Raw genomic sequence first — 18240 nt, 5'->3', positions numbered from 1 at the left:
CACGCGGTCCACATCCCCCCCCCTCCCGAGGTCTTCCTGCCGTCGCCCGGACCCGCCTGCTGCCACCGCATCGCCATTCGAGCCGTAGCGCTGCGGCCCGCAGTCCACTCCATCGTCCCCGCAGGCTACCATAACCTTATTTGTACCGGTTCATGGTACGAACCGGCACTAAATGGTGATGGTGGGGCCATAGCCTGACCACAGGCTGCCACAGCCTATTTAGTACCGGTTCGTGGCATGAACCGGTACTAAAGGTTCGCCACGAACCGGTACTATTGATCGCCGTCACGAACCGGTACTATTGATCACATTAGTGCCGTTTTTTTACAAACCGACACTAATATGCTTCACATTTGACCCTTTTTCTACTAGTGCCCACGTGTCGACTTCTCGTGGTATGCGTTGTGCCGCCTCCCTTGATGCAGTATATGTACACGAGGCTTAAGCAATAGACATTGATTGCATCACCGGAACTACACATCCTGGTATTTCTAGACGATGAGGATATCTATCACTTACCGTGCCATGTGGTTGCTGTGTTTGTTTGGACCCAGTAAAACAATTTCAGTTAAGGACTTAAGCTTGCAAAGAGAAAAAGAAATATCAAACCAATACACTGTATATATTCAAGTCGGCTAGACGAGTGAAACTCGTATTCGTGTTTTTTTTCTTCTTCTGGCTTATCTGTATTACAATCCCCGGTGTACTGTCCTTGCAGTTTTTCAACCATCCATCTTTGCCCCCTGCAGGTGCCGGATGCCTTGTGTGATAGGTTATGAAGCAGAGACTGGTTTTGCTAACAAATCCGGTATTTTTATTTTGCCTACAGGTGACTGATGGCTCATTGACACTGATGCCCTGTGTGATAGGTAACGGAAGCAAAGACTAGGCTAGCTCTTACAAATTAGGCATCTTCTTTTTTGCGGAAAAAATCAGGCATCTTCATTAGTCTTATTATAGGTCACAGTCCTATTAATGGAAGTGGAACCACACATCCTGGTATCTAGACGAGAAGAACATGTATGTAGAATATCACGTGTGTCTTAGATTTCTATGAGCATAAGACATATAAATCACATCGATGGTGGTAGCCAGTCTTACGTCGACCCGTGACTTGTCTTCTGAATCCAAGGACAGATCCACTATAGAACAAGATCCAGACCGGTCACAGTCCCATCAGTGGAATGGGAACCACATATCCTGGTAAAATCCTCCTATTCTAGATGAGAAAGACATCCTCGTATGTAGAATATCACTACAGTGTCTCGTGGTTGCCGTGTATGTTAGGTTTCTGCAAGCATAAGACATACAAATCACATCAATGGTGGTAGCCAGTCTTCCGTCCACCGGCGACTTGTCCTCTGAACCCAAGGACAGATCCACTATATAACAAGATCCAGACCGGAGTTCGTAAGCACACAAACATACTTGCATACTTCATACCCAAATACCCATAAGAAAAAACCCACATTGGCAATGTCTAAGCTCAGGAATCTTGTCCCAGGAACTCTGATTGCTTTGTTGTGCCTACTCCTCTCCTTTCCACCACCAGCCAAAGCCTCTCCCCTCCGTGCACCAGCTTCGAATGGGAGCTGTGTCGCGTACGAGAGGGGCGCGCTTCTCTCCATCAAGGAGAGCCTCTGGGAGCCCAATGTCAACCTCTCGTCATGGCAAGGTGAAGAGTGTTGCAACTGGAAAGGCATCAGGTGCAGCTACAAAACCGGCCACGTCGTCAAGCTCAATCTTCGTGGAAGTGCTCAAGACTGCTTCAGATACTCTACGTATAGAGGTGCGATAAGCCACTCCTTGGTTACTTTACAGCAACTAAGGTATCTAGACTTGAGCTGCAATAACTTCAACTGGACTGAGATACCGGAGTTCATTGGTTCTTTCCCAAGCCTTAAATATCTTAACCGTTCATACAACTTGTTCTATGGGAGAATACCCCCGCAGATCGGGAATCTCTCGAAGCTTGTATACCTTGATCTTAATCCCTTAAACAACAACAACCCGTTGTACTCAAGTGATCTTCAGTGGTTATCGCACTTGTCGTTACTGAAGCACCTCGACTTGAGCTATATTAACCTTACCACTGTAGTGGACTGGGTCAATGAAATTAACATGCTTCCGAATCTTATCAAGCTTTACCTACAGCACACTGGCCTTAGAAGCACAGTTGTTGTCCTTGGCCAATCCAATCTTACGGCACTCGAGGTGCTTGACATCTCATGGAACAACTTTAACACCCCAATTGCTTCCAACTGGTTTTGGAACTCCACGTCCCTCAGTTCTCTGAACTTGTATGCTTGTCCCTTTTATGGCCCTATTCCGGAATACATTGGCAGCATGGCCTCTCTTGAAGAAGTTAATTTCGGGGGACATAATCTAATGTCCGCGATGATACCATCAAATTTCAAAAATTTATGCAACCTGGAGATACTGAATCTAGAAGACAGCCAAACCTCAGGGGATATCAAGGAGTTGATGGAGCGGTTACCAAACTGTACTTCGAACAAGATGCAAGTGTTGGACTTGGGTCAAAATATGTTAGGTGGGGCCATGCCCAGTAGTCCAGGACCCCTTAAAAACCTGACCTGCTTGGACCTGCCTCACAATAAGCTTACAGGACCTATTCCGAAATGGATATGGTCACTCACCGAATTGCTTGTTTTGGACCTAGAAGTAAACGAGCTAAACGGTGTAGTCACTGAAGATCACCTAAAAAGCCTCAGAAATTTGAAGATCTTAATTTTGGGCAATACACTTCTTCAGATCAAGGTCAGTCCGAATTGGGTTCCTCCATTCAAACTACAAGCAGTTCTGTTAGATGGTCTGCAGATAGGGCCAGCATTCCCGTCATGGCTTAGATCGCAGACAGGCCTTGGGCTCCTTATGATTGCAAATGCAAGCATAACTACAATCCCAGATTGGGTTTGGGTTGCATTTTCAAGGGCAGAAGTTGTGGATCTGTCCAAAAATCAGATAACCGGCACACTACCAGCAACAATGGAATTTATGGCAGCAGAACTTATCATTCTATCCAACAACAGATTTACCGGTGCAGTTCCAAAATTTCCAAGAAATATTAAAGGCATGTACTTATCAGTGAACTCTTTATCAGGGACATTGCCATCAGATTTCGGAGCCCCGTTATTGCAGGATCTTAGTCTTTATAGCAATTCAATATCAGGCCCCATTCCATCTTCATTGTGCTCATTGACACAGTTGACTCTGCTAGACCTATCAGGCAACAAGCTGACAGGAGAAGTTCCAAATTGCAAAGAGGATTCTAACTCAACCATGCATAACCTTAATATGGTAAATTTGAATACCAACAACCTGTCAGGAGAGTTCCCAGTAGTCTTTCAAAGCTGCCCCAACCTTGTTTTTGTTGATCTTTCATATAACAAATTCTCCGGAGACCTACCTGTCTGGATGGGCGTGAAGTTACCGTACTTAGCACTGTTATGTCTGCGGTACAATATGTTTACTGGCCAAATTCCCATTGAAATTGGAAATATTCAAGAGCTACAGTATATAGATCTTGCACACAACAACTTCTCAGGAAGCATGCCGGAATCATTAGTTAACTTGAGTGCAATGGCCCGCACTTCTCAATATAGTTATGTTCTTAATAATGCCATCGATCACAGACAAGGGCCTCATCTGTACAACGGAGTATTTGCTTATATCTTTTTGGGGGAAGGAGTTCCTGTTCATACTAAAGGTCAACAACTTGAATTTTTTTATGAAATCTCAGATACGGTGGTTCTTGATTTGTCATGTAACAGTTTAACCGGAGTGATCCCTCCAGAGATTGGTTCTCTTGCTGGGCTAAGAAGTCTGAACTTTTCGTGGAACAGCTTAAGTGGTGCTATCCCTGAGAAGATTGGTAAACTCATGCAATTGGAATCTCTTGACCTGTCAAACAATGAGCTTTCAGGCGAGATCCCTTCAAGCATGACTGCTCTCACCTCTCTAAGCTATATGAACCTGTCATACAACACTCTGACTGGAAAGATACCAACTGGGAATCAATTCCATACTTTTGACGCATCTGACTACATTGGAAACATTGGTTTATGTGGTTACCCCTTGACGAACAACTGTACAGGAAATAGTTCAAGTGGACCTACACATGCAGATCATGGAGATGGATCCGATCATATATCCTTCTACCTTGGTTTGGCTGTTGGGTATATCCTTGGCCTTTGGGTGGTCTTCTGTGTGATATTGTTTAAAAAAAGATGAAGAACTGCTTATTTCATATTTGTGGAAGGGCTGCAGGACAAGATTTATGTGGCAGTGGTACTGAGATGGGCCAATCTGAAGAGGGAAGTAGGTAAAACTTAAGTATAGATATATGTTATATGAATGATAATAATCCTCTCGCAAAAAAAAGAATGATAATAATCATGTATGTGTTCGATCCAGACCTTTCGTTTTTTACGGATTGCTCTCTATATCCGAGAGTGTTGTAAGTTGTGATGAAACTATATTGTATGAATTGGTATGTACAACAGTTGTGTTCTCCATATGTAATGTATCTAGTGGCATGTCTCAAATGTCAGGCTATTTATAAACCCAATCGATTCCAGAACTAATCATGCTGTTGGTTCCGTTACTCTTCTGAGTGCTGATCACTATATGTGTTCTGTAACGCGTTCCTAGTACATGATGCTTACAGAAAATGCGGGATTAACAGTTGTGGTTCACCATGGTCATGCATGATACCTCATTTGTCTTTTTCAGTTCATATGTCCACATGGGCTAGAATTCCAATTATTACAACGTAAGAGCAGATCATGTTGGCTGCTGGTGATGAAAAAAGAGATGAACTAACATCCATATTACTGTAGTTGATATAGTTTTCCAGTACTGACCAAATTACAGAGAAGAGAGAAGTTAATTAGCTGGCCTGACGACGTTCTTCGGTGCAGAAACTCGGCATGAGGCGGAGAAGAAGGACCGGAAGCTGCTCAGTGGTAGCTGGCTTCATCAACGGGAGGAGAAAGCCTCCATTGCCTGCCGGGACGTTAAGGCAACGTTGGGAGTTCTGTCCGTAGTAAGAGTTGGACCGGGGAGACGACATGATATGGCCCCAAGTGCGAGGTGTGTGTAGCTGAACTCGGCCTGGAGACGGCTGGGGCATTCTCGCGGCCGCCGTCCCTTACGGCTCAGATTCCTCCATCACCGTGGTGCGCCACCCAGAGGTTGCCAGCGTCGATATCAAATCCTCTTTGGCGTCCGTGTTATTCTTATGTTCAGTCTTGCTACTTGCTGGTCACAGACAGCGTTCTTACCTGAACTAAAATTTCAAAGAAACTGAACAACTTATCGTCTATTTTAATGCTGGTTAATGCAACCATGGAAAAAAAATCCTTCCTGTAGCGCTCAAGGCTTCCTGCACCATGCATGGAACAGATTCCTTTTGTTGACACATCTTATTTCACACTTGATCGATACCTTTTCTTCTGTTCCTCAAGTGATGGGACTAAAATGGTCTGCCTATAACTGTAAAACAAAGCACGCGCGGACCTGCTCCTGCGTGTACGTCTTCCAATCAGACCAGTTCAGTTTGCGAGACATGCACACATTCCTCGGTTACAAATAAGTCTAGATATATAGATGTGTACTGGCAGCAGCAGCAGCAAACAGATTACTGGCTACTACCAGTAGTAAACAAAGCAAGCCTCTACTGAAAACTCCACGCACATCATGGATACATGTACGGTCTGCCTCTTATCCAGGATGAAATGATGATTGAAGGCTCTGTAGTGCATCTTATTCAGGGAGTAAAAATAACTGTATAAGAGTATAAGACCTTGTGCTGACGAACTGCAGTTTGCGAAGTGAAAGTAACGGAAAACCACAAAGCCTATACACCATCTTCAGCATATCATCCGATGTTAGTATTTTTTTAATTTAGAAAAGGCTACATGTGAATGACTGAGTGCAGCCATAGCACGCATGTTTCATCGATTCAATCTGCGGAACATGGATGGCGAGATGCATTCGCATTCTTGATTCACAAAGAAGCATACATACTTTGGCAGCAACAAAGACAAAGTACAGATAAACAAAAACAGGGCCGGCAGAGTACAGAGTACAGACAGTTTGCGAAGTGAAAGTAAAGGAAAACCACAGAGTTGTACTCGTCTAAAGAAAGAGAAAAGAAACAGAGACTGCACAGAAACAAAATCTGTATTGACAATTACACACTCTCCTCAAAGTTGATCCAGGTTATGGTAAGAATCGACTGCCAGCTAGTTGAGGGATCAGGGCCGGCAGTTTCCACATGGTCTGACCAGGGAGTATTTTTCAGAGGCCAGCAGCAGGATGCAAACTGGGGAAATCGGATGGCAGCTTCTTGTGATATATAGCCCATTAGATCTTCCACTTCTCCTCAATTCTGAATGTACGTGTTCCAATATCAGAAATTGCAAGTATATGTTGAACATGTAACAGGATACTTATGAAAGGAGTTGTTGCTGAACTGACCAGTCATGAGTATGACTGACCTCAGTCCACTCCAAACTTCAGATGTGCATGGAGTGTCGAGGGCTCGAGGAACCGCTAGCTTTTGGCTGGCTCGGGAAGGGATCGACCCCTTGGCTTCCAACTTGACCTCAGAACATTCACTGTCCTTGGCAAGTACTGGATGTTGGGACGTTTGTTCACTTTAGCTGCAAGAGGCGCCCTGCTGATCAAATCTCATCTCCTGAGCTTGTAGATATAAAGGTATCTGAAATTTGGAAAAAGCCCCCGTTTTGAAGGAACACTAATATCATTCTAGGATATTCACTGAAATTAATTAATCTCATCTCCGGTTGCTCCTTGCTAGCTGTAATCTTCAGCAAATTTCGGACCAATCAGAACAGTGTGCCACAAGTCAAGCTGCATCATGTGTTGCTCCAGACTGTCCCATGTTGAGAAAGTCTAGTGTCCTGCAGGGTTTAATTTCACACGCTCAAGTTTCTTGTGCTCAGAGTCTATCTAAAAGCATTATGCTATAGCTAAGAAATATGTTAGTGCATATCGAAATATTGTTTCAGACGCACGTTCTAATGTGACAGTATGAAATCGAAACAGAGGAAATAGCAGCATAGAGGCGTTCTGACAGACACTTGATGTGCCCAACAAACAAAAAGAGGAATAGGTGAATTAAATGTTTAAAATATCCATCAGATAAGAAGAGAAGTTAGTTGAGCTGATAGATACCTTAAATTTGGGAGAGCACCCCGGCCCCAGTTAGAAAATGCGAGCAGCATCAGCATGAATTGTAGGTGTACATCAGATCATCATGGCTGTTAGAGAGAAAGAAAGTTGAATATTGTAATAGCGGCAATTGTAATATCCATCAGCAGAGTGTGCGATGCGGTAAACGTCTTGGCTTTCTTGGCCAGACGTGTTGCATGTTAAATAGCTGGGTTGCGAGCCCGGATACACGTACAGGTTGTTGGGATACATCTCTTGGAGAGAAAGAATACTAGAGATAAGAAAGATAAAGATTACATAGTATTCTAGCTAACTAACTACTCCACGGGATGATCTTGTACCGGTGCAACTCCTTGACATACACGCAATATCTCATGTTTGACACCCTCCCTTAATCACAACTTCATCAAGTTGAGATTATGTTTGAAGTCTTCAAAGCTTCTTGTGGGTAGAGCTTTAGTGAAACCATCCGCAACTTGGTCTTGAGAGTGAATAAACCGAATATCCAAAAGTGTATTTGCAACTCTTTCTCGAACAAAGTGAAAATCTATCTCAATGTGTTTAGTTCTAGCATGAAAGACTGGATTTGCTGATAAATATGTAGCACCTAAATTATCACACCACAAACAAGGAGCTCTAGTGCTTTTCATATCTAGTTCCTTTAAAATTGACTGCACCCATATGATCTCTGCTGTTGCATTTGCCAATGCTTTGTATTCTGCCTCTGTACTAGATCCTAAAACTGTGGCTTGCTTCCTGGCACTCCAAGATATCAAATTTGGTCCAAAGAAAACTGCAAAGCCACCTGTTGAACGTCTGTCATCTAGACAACCAGCCCAATCAGAGTCAGAGAAGGCACTGATAAGTGTAGAAGATGACTTGCTGAAATTTAGGCCAACATTCAGCGTATTTTTCACATATCTTACTATACGCTTTGCAGCAGTCATATGAACAGTGGTAGGTGTATGAAGAAACTGACACACTTTGTTAACAGCAAAGGAAATGTCTGGTCTAGTCAGTGTTAGGTATTAAAGTGCACCTACCAAACTTCTGTACTTTGTACCATTTTCTGAACTCAAGGGCTCTCCTTCAACAAGAGATAATTTTTCTGTGCTGGATAAAGGAGTGGGCGCAGGCTTACAACTTTGTAAACCAGCCTTTTTTACCAAGTCTGTTGCATATTTTTCTTGAGAGAGGTGAAGACCATCCTTGTGTTGCTTTACCTCAATACCAAGAAAATAATGCAGATCTCCTAGATCCTTGAGGGCAAATTATGTACTCAAATCTTTCAACAGTGCAGTTATAGCTTCATCAGATGAGCTTGTCACAATTATATCATCAACATATATGAGAACAAATATGGATATACTTGATTTGTTATAAATGAACAATGACGTGTCAGACTTTGAGGGAACAAAACCAAGTGCTTGCATCTTCTTACTGAGACGAGAATACCATGCTCTTGGTGCCTGCTTTAGTCCATACAACGCCTTGTCAAGTTTGCACACATGAAGTGGTGCATGTGTGTTTACAAACCCAGGTGGTTGTTTCATATAAACATCTTCTTCCAGAACACCATGGAGGAACGCGTTCTGAACATCTAGCTGACGTAGACTCCATCCCATGGACACAGCAATGGACAAAACAAGACTGATAGTAGCAGCCTTTACAACTGGACTAAACGTGTCCTCATAGTCAATACCATACCGTTGTTTAAAACCCTTTGCAACGAGTCTAGCTTTGTAATGGTCAATGGTTCCATCAGCTTTCCTTTTAATCCTAAAAACCCACTTACAGTCAATAAGATTTTTACCTCGTTGTGAAGGAACCAAGTGCCATGTTCTATTTTTCTTAAGTGCTATGATTTCATCATGCATTGCTTTTCTCCAATTTGCATCACCCAAAGCTTCCTCAAGTGTATTGGGTTCTCCTGGTTCACCTGTAGAACACACCAGCCCATATTTTGTAACGTGTTTATAATCAACAGGTTTAATTACCCCTTGTTGTAGTCGCGTTCGACGTGGAGGAGTAGGAGCAGGCGCTTCTGTAGAGTGGTCCGGCGCAGAGGATCTCGGGTCTGGATCGAACTGATCCTCACCCGATCCTGAGGAGGATCCGCACGGGCCTCCAGAAACAGCAGCGTCACCAGGCGATGTCGAAGCGGGATCTTCTGTGGTCGTGGGTCGTGGTGTGGAAGCCGATATCACCGCAGAAGATCCAGGCATGGAGGCGTCATCATGGCCCAATGATTGCCTGGGCCCCGGGTGTTGGGTTTCGTAGTAATTTCAAAAATTTTCCTACGCTCACACAGGATCATGTGATGCATAGCAACGAGAGGAGAGTGTTGTCTACGTACCCAACGCAGACCGACTGCGGAAGCGATGACACGACGTAGAGGAAGTAGTCGTACGTCTTCACGATCCAACCGATCAAGCACCGAAACTACGGCACCTCCGAGTTCGAGCACACGTTCAGCTCGATGACGATCCCCGGACTCCGATCCAGCAAAGTGTCAGGGAAGAGTTTCGTCAGCACGACGGTGTGGTGACGATCTTGATGAATTACAGCAGCAGGGCTTCGCCTAAACTCCGCTACAGTATTATCGAGGAATATGGTGGCAGGGGGCACCGCACACGGCTAAGGAATCGATCACGTGGATCAACTTGTGTCAACTTGTGTGTTTAGAGGTGCCCCTGCCTCAGTATATAAAGGAGCCAAGGGGGGAGGGTGCGCCGGCCAGGAGGAGGAGGCGCAGGAGGAGTCCTACTCCTACCGGGAGTAGGACTCCCCTCCAATCCTATTCCAACTAGGATTCCCAAGGGGGAAAGAGGGAGAGGGGTGGCCGGCCACCTCTCCTAGTCCTAATAGGACTAGGAGAAGGGGGGAGGCGCGCAGCCCCCTTGGGCTGCCCCTTTCTCCTTTCCACTAAGGCCCATGAAGGCCCATGTGGTTCCCGGGGGGTTCCGGTAACCTCCCGGTAACCCGGTAAAATCCCGATTTCACCCGGAACACTTCCGATGTCCAAACATAGGCTTCCAATATATCAATCTTTATGTCTCGACCATTTCGAGACTCCTCGTCATGTCCGTGATCACATCCGGGACTCCGAACAACCTTCGGTACATCAAAATGCATAAACTCATAATATAACTGTCATCGTAACCTTAAGCGTGCGGACCCTACGGGTTCGAGAACAATGTAGACATGACCGAGACATGTCTCTGGTCAATAACCAAGAGCGGGACCTGGATGCCCATATTGGCTCCTACATATTCTACGAAGATCTTTATCGGTCAGACCGCATAACAACATACGTTGTTCCCTTTGTCATCGGTATGTTACTTGCCCGAGATTCGATCGTCGGTATCCAATACCTAGTTCAATCTCGTTACCGGTAAGTCTCTTTACTCGTTCCGTAATACATCATCTCACAACTAACATATTAGTTGTAATGCTTGCAAGGCTTATGTGATGTGTATTACCGAGAGGGCCCAGAGATACCTCTCCGACAATCGGAGTGACAAATCCTAATCTCGAAATACGCCAACCCAACATCGACCATTGGAGACACCTGTAGTACTCCTTTATAATCACCCATTTACGTTGTGACGTTTGGTAGTACCCAAAGTGTTCCTCCGGTAAACGGGAGTTGCATAATCTCATAGTCATAGGAACATGTATAAGTCATGAAGAAAGCAATAGCAACATACTAAACGATCAGGTGCTAAGCTAATAGAATGGGTCATGTCAATCAGATCATTCTACTAATGATGTGACCTCGTTAATCAAATAAAAACTCATTGTTCATGGTTAGGAAACATAACCATCTTTGATTAACGAGCTAGTCAAGTAGAGGCATACTAGTGACACTCTGTTTGTCTATGTATTCACACATGTATTATGTTTCCGGAAAATACAATTCTAGCATGAATAATAAACATTTATCATGATTATAAGGAAATAAATAATAACTTTATTATTGCCTCTAGGGCATATTTCCTTCAGTCTCCCACTTGCACTAGAGTCAATAATCTAGATTACACTGTAATGAATCTAACACCCATGGAGCTTTGGTGCTGATCATGTTTTGCTCGTGGAAGAGGCTTAGTCAACGGGTCTGCAACATTCAGATCCGTATGTATCTTGCAAATCTCTATGTCTCCCACCTAGACTAGATCCCGGATGGAGTTGAAGCGTCTCTTGATGTGTTTGGTCCTTTTGTGAAATCTGGATTCCTTTGCCAAGGCAATTGCACCAGTATTGTCACAAAAGATTTTCATTGGACCCGATGCACTAGGTATGACACCTAGATCGGATATGAACTCCTTCATCCAGACTCCTTCATTTGCTGCTTCCGAAGCAGCTATGTATTCCGCTTCACATGTAGATCCCGCTACGACGCTTTTTTTAGAACTGCACCAACTGACAGCTCCACCGTTTAATGTAAACACGTATCCGGTTTGCGATTTAGAATCGTCCGGATCAGTGTCAAAGCTTGCATCAACGTAACCTTTTACGATGAGCTCTTTGTCACTTCCATATACGAGAAACATATCCTTAGTCCTTTTCAGGTATTTCAGGATGTTCTTGACCGCTGTCCAGTGATCCATTCCTGGATTACTTTGGTACCTCCCTGCTAAACTTATAGCAAGGCACACATCAGGTCTGGTACACAGCATTGCATACATGATAGAGCCTATGGCTGATGCATAGGGAACATCTTTCATATTCTCTCTATCTTCTGCAGTGGTCGGGCATTGAGTCTTACTCAATTTCACACCTTGTAACACAGGCAAGAACCCTTTTCTTTGCTTGATCCATTTTGAATTTCTTCAAAATTTTGTCAAGGTATGTGCTTTGTGAAAGTCCAATTAAGCGTCTTGATCTGTCTCTATAGATCTTAATGCCTAATATGTAAGCAGCTTCACCGAGGTCTTTCATTGAAAAACTTTTATTCAAGTATCCCTTTATGCTATCCAGAAATTCTATATCATTTCCAATCAGTAATATGTCATCCACATATAATATCAGAAATGCTACAGAGCTCCCACTCACTTTCTTGTAAATACAGGCTTCTCCAAAAGTCTGTATAAAACCAAATGCTTTGATCACACTATCAAAACGTTTATTCCAACTCCGAGAGGCTTGCACCAGTCCATAAATGGATCGCTGGAGCTTGCACACTTTGTTAGCTCCCTTTGGATCGACAAAACCTTCTGGTTGCATCATATACAACTCTTCTTCCAGGAATCCATTCAGGAATGCAGTTGTGACATCCATTTGCCAAATTTCATAATCATAAAATGCGGCAATTGCTAACATGATTCGGACGGACTTAAGCATCGCTACGGGTGAGAAGGTCTCATCGTAGTCAATTCCTTGAACTTGCCGAAAACCTTTTGCGACAAGTCGAGCTTTGTAGACAGTAACATTACCATCAGCGTCAGTCTTCTTTTTAAAGATCCATTTATTCTCAATCGCTTGCCGATCATCGGGCAAGTCAACCAAAGTCCATACTTTGTTCTCATACATGGATCTCATCTCAGATTTCATGGCTTCTAGCCACTTTGCGGAATCTGGGCTCACCATCACTTCTTCATAGTTCGTAGGTTCATCATGATCTAGTAGCATGACCTCCAGAACAGGATTACCGTACCACTCTGGTGCGGATCTTACTCTGGTTGATCTACGAAGTTCAGTAGTATCTTGATCTGAAGTTTCATGATCATTATCATTGGCTTCCTCACTAACTGGTGTAGGTGTCACTGAAACAGTTTTCTGTGATGAACTACTTTCCAGTAAGGGAGCAGGTACAGTTACCTCGTTAAGTTCTACTTTCCTCCCACTCACTTCTTTCGAGAGAAACTCCTTCTCTAGAAATGATCCATTCTTAGCAACGAATGTTTTGCCTTCGGATCTGTGATAGAAGGTGTACCCAACAGTTTCCTTTGGGTATCCTATGAATACACATTTCTCCGATTTGGGTTCGAGCTTATCAGGTTGAAGCTTTTTCACATAAGCATCGCAGCCCCAAACTTTAAGAAACGACAACTTTGGTTTCTTGCCAAACCACAGTTCATAAGGCGTCGTCTCAACGGATTTTGATGGTGCCCTATTTAACGTGAATGCGGCCGTCTCTAAAGCATATCCCCAAAATGATAGCGGTAAATCAGTAAGAGACATCATAGATCGCACCATATCTAGTAAAGTACGATTACGACGTTCGGACACACCATTACGCTGTGGTGTTCCGGGTGGCGTGAGTTGCGAAACTATTCCACAATTTTTCAAATGTACACCAAACTCGTAACTCAAATATTCTCCTCCACAATCAGATCGTAGAAACTTTATTTTCTTGTTACGATGATTTTCAACTTCACTCTGAAATTCTTTGAACTTTTCAAATGTTTCAGACTTATGCTTCATTAAGTAGATATATCCATATCTGCTCAAATCATCTGTGAAGGTGAGAAAATAACGATATCCGCCACGAGCCTCAATATTCATCGGGCCACATACATCGGTATGTATGATTTCCAACAAATCTGTTGCTCTCTCCATAATACCGGAGAACGGTGTTTTAGTCATCTTGCCCATGAGGCACGGTTCGCAAGTACCAAGTGATTCATAATCAAGTGGTTCCGAAAGTCCATTAGTATGGAGTTTCTTCATGCGTTTTACACCGATATGACCTAAACGACAGTGCCACAAATAAGTTGCACTTTCATTATCAACTCTGCATCTTTTGGTTTCAACATTATGAATATGTGTATTACTACTATCGAGATTTAGTAAGAATAGACCACTCTTCAAGGGTGCATAACCATAAAAGATATTACTCATATAAATAGAACAACCATTATTCTCTGATTTAAATGAATAACCGTCTCGCATTAAACAAGATCCAGATATAATGTTCATGCTCAACGCTGGCACCAAATAACAATTATTTAGGTCTAATACTAATCCCGAAGGTAGATGTAGAGGTAGCGTGCCGACCGCGATCACATCGACTTTGGAACCGTTTCCCACGCGCATCGTCACCTCGTCCTTTGCCAGTGCCCGCTTATTCTGTAGTCCCTGTTTCGAGTTGCAAATATTAGCAACAGAACCAGTATCAAATACCCAGGTGCTACTGCGAGCATTGGTAAGGTACACATCAATAACATGTATATCACATATACCTTTGTTCACCTTGCCATCCTTCTTATCCGCCAAATACTTGGGGCAGTTCCGCTTCCAGTGACCAGTCTGCTTGCAGTAGAAGCACTCAGTTTCAGGCTTTGGTTTAGACTTGGGTTTCTTCTCTTGAGCAGCAACTTGCTTGCCGTTCTTTTTGAAGTTCCCCTTTTTCTTCCCTTTGCCCTTTTTCTTGAAACTAGTGGTCTTGTTAACCATCAACACTTGATGCTCCTTCTTGATTTCTACCTCCGCAGCTTTCAGCATTGCGAAGAGCTCGGGAATAGTCTTGTTCATCCCTTGCATATTATAGTTCATCACGAAGCTCTTGTAGCTTGGTGGCAGTGATTGGAGAATTCTGTCAATGATGCAATCATCCGGAAGATTAACTCCCAATTGAATCAAGTGATTATTATACCCAGACATTTTGAGTATATGCTCACTGACAGAACTGTTCTCTTCCATCTTGCAGCTATAGAACTTATTGGAGACTTCATATCTCTCAATCCGGGCATTTGCTTGAAATATTAACTTCAACTCCTGGAACATCTCATATGCTCCATGACGTTCAAAACGTCGTTGAAGTCCCGATTCTAAGCCGTAAAGCATGGCACACTGAACTATCGAGTAGTCATCAGCTTTGCTCTGCCAGACGTTCATAACATCTGGCGTTGCTCCAGCAGCAGGCCTGGCACCCAGCGGTGCTTCCAGGACGTAATTCTTCTGTGCAGCAATGAGGATAATCCTCAAGTTACGGACCCAGTCCGTGTAATTGCTACCATCATCTTTCAACTTTGCTTTCTCAAGGAATGCATTAAAATTTAACGGAACAACAGCACGAGCCATCTATCTACAATCAACATAAACAAGCAAGATACTATCAGGGACTAAGTTCATGATAAATTTGAAGTTCAATTAATCATATTATTAAAGAACTCCCACTTAGATAGACATCCCTCTAATCCTCTAAGTGATCACGTGATCCAAATCAACTAAACCATATCCGATCATCACGTGAGATGGAGTAGTTTCATCGGTGAACATCATTATGTTGATCATATCTACTATATGATTCACGCTCGACCTTTCGGTCTCCGTGTTCCGAGGCCATATCTGCATATGCTAGGCTCGTCAAGTTTAACCTGAGTATTCTGCGTGCGCAACTGTTTTGCACCCGTTGTATTTGAACGTAGAGCCTATCACACCCGATCATCACGTGGTGTCTCAGCACGAAGAACTTTTGCAACGGTGCATACTCAGGGAGAACACTTCTTGATAATTTAGTGAGAGATCATCTTATAATGCTACCGTCAATCAAAGCAAGATAAGATGCATAAAAAGATAAACATCACATGCAATCAATATAAGTGATATGATATGGCCATCATTATCTTGTGCTTGTGATCTCCATCTCCGAAGCACCGTCATGATCACCATCGTCACCGGCGCGACACCTTGATCTCCATCGTAGCATCGTTGTCGTCTCGGCAATCTTATGCTTCCACGACTATCACTACCGTTTAGTAATAAAGTAAAGCATTACATCGCGATTGCATTGCATACAATAAAGCGACAACCATATGGCTCCTGCCAGTTGCCGATAACTTGGTTACAAAACATGATCATCTCATACAATAAAATTCAGCATCATGCCTTGACCATATCACATCACAACATGCCCTGCAAAAACAAGTTAGACGTCCTCTACTTTGTTGTTGCATGTTTTACGTGGCTGCTACGGGCTTAAGTAAGAACCAATCTCACCTACGCATCAAAACCACAACGATAGTTTGTCAAATAGACTCCGTTTTAACCTTCGCAAGGACCGGGCGTAGCCATACTTGGTTCAACTAAAGTTGGAGAGGCAGTCGCCCGCAAGCCATCTCTGTGCAAAGCACGTCGAGGGAACCGGTCTCGCGTAAGCGTACGCGTAAGGTTGGTCCGGGTCGTCTCGTCCAACAATACAATACCGCTGAACCAAAATATGACATGCTGGTAGGCAGTATGACTTGTATCGTCCACAACTCACTTGTGTTCTACTCGTGCATATAACATCAACATCATTAACCTAGGCTCGGATGCCACTGTTGGGTTTCGTAGTAATTTCAAAAAATTTCCTACGCTCACACAGGATCATGTGATGCATAGCAACGAGAGGAGAGTGTTGTCTACGTACCCAACGCAGACCGACTGCGGAAGCGATGACACGACGTAGAGGAAGTAGTCGTACGTCTTCACGATCCAACCGATCAAGCACCGAAACTACGGCACCTCCGAGTTCGAGCACACGTTCAGCTCGATGACGATCCCCGGACTCCGATCCAGCAAAGTGTCCGGGAAGAGTTTCGTCAGCACGACGGCGTGGTGACGATCTTGATGAATTACATCAGCAGGGCTTCGCCTAAACTCCGCTACAGTATTATCGAGGAATATGGTGGCAGGGGGCACCGCACACGGCTAAGGAATCGATCACGTGGATCAACTTGTGTCAACTTGTGTGTTTAGAGGTGCCCCTGCCTCAGTATATAAAGGAGCCAAGGGGGGAGGGTGCGCCGGCCAGGAGGAGGAGGCGCAGGAGGAGTCCTACTCCTACCGGGAGTAGGACTCCCCTCCAATCCTATTCCAACTAGGATTCCCAAGGGGGAAAGAGGGAGAGGGGTGGCCGGCCACCTCTCCTAGTCCTAATAGGACTAGGAGAAGGGGGGAGGCGCGCAGCCCCCTTGGGCTGCCCCTTTCTCCTTTCCACTAAGGCCCATGAAGGCCCATGTGGTTCCCGGGGGGTTCCGGTAACCTCCCAGTAACCCGGTAAAATCCCGATTTCACCCGGAACACTTCCGATGTCCAAACATAGGCTTCCAATATATCAATCTTTATGTCTCGACCATTTCGAGACTCCTCGTCATGTCCGTGATCACATCCGGGACTCCGAAGAACCTTCGGTACATCAAAATGCATAAACTCATAATATAACTGTCATCGTAACCTTAAGCGTGCGGACCCTACGGGTTCGAGAACAATGTAGACATGACCGAGACATGTCTCTGGTCAATAACCAATAGCGGGACCTGGATGCCCATATTGGCTCCTACATATTCTACGAAGATCTTTATCGGTCAGACCGCATAACAACATACGTTGCTCCCTTTGTCATCGGTATGTTACTTGCCCGAGATTCGATCGTCGGTATCCAAAACCTAGTTCAATCTCGTTACCGGTAAGTCTCTTTACTCGTTCCGTAATACATCATCTCACAACTAACATATTAGTTGTAATGCTTGCAAGGCTTATGTGATGTGTATTACCGAGAGGGCCCAGAGATACCTCTCCGACAATCGGAGTGACAAATCCTAATCTCGAAATACGCCAACCCAACATCGACCATTGGAGACACCTGTAGTACTCCTTTATAATCACCCATTTACGTTGTGACGTTTGGTAGTACCCAAAGTGTTCCTCCGGTAAACGGGAGTTGCATAATCTCATAGTCATAGGAACATGTATAAGTCATGAAGAAAGCAATAGCAACATACTAAACGATCAGGTGCTAAGCTAATGGAATGGGTCATGTCAATCAGATCATTCTACTAATGATGTGACCTCGTTAATCAAATAAAAACTCATTGTTCATGGTTAGGAAACATAACCATCTTTGATTAACGAGCTAGTCAAGTAGAGGCATACTAGTGACACTCTGTTTGTCTATGTATTCACACATGTATTATGTTTCCGGAAAATACAATTCTAGCATGAATAATAAACATTTATCATGATTATAAGGAAATAAATAATAACTTTATTATTGCCTCTAGGGCATATTTCCTTCAGTCTCCCACTTGCACTAGA

The 18240-nt window shown here is 43.8% G+C and overlaps 1 protein-coding gene across 1 annotated transcript in view; it reads left to right on the top strand.

Annotated features, from left to right (window-relative positions):
* The window catches only part of LOC119332856 (receptor-like protein EIX2), a 6561-nt gene extending 2233 nt beyond the window's left edge, over positions 1-4328 (top strand). The window contains exons 2-5 of the mRNA XM_037605975.1: positions 719-749; positions 830-869; positions 1580-3632; positions 3726-4328. Of these exons, the coding sequence (XP_037461872.1) occupies positions 719-749; positions 830-869; positions 1580-3632; positions 3726-4251 (2650 nt within the window). The 3' untranslated portion in view covers positions 4252-4328. The remainder of the gene's footprint in view (positions 1-718; positions 750-829; positions 870-1579; positions 3633-3725) is intronic.
* The last annotated feature ends 13912 nt before the right edge of the window (positions 4329-18240 follow it).

This window comes from Triticum dicoccoides, chromosome 7A (genome assembly GCF_002162155.2).
Source record: "Triticum dicoccoides isolate Atlit2015 ecotype Zavitan chromosome 7A, WEW_v2.0, whole genome shotgun sequence".
In the NCBI taxonomy this organism is placed as follows: domain Eukaryota; kingdom Viridiplantae; phylum Streptophyta; class Magnoliopsida; order Poales; family Poaceae; genus Triticum; species Triticum dicoccoides.
Note: the sequence above shows the minus strand (reverse complement) of the source record. Positions and strands in the feature narration are given on the sequence as shown.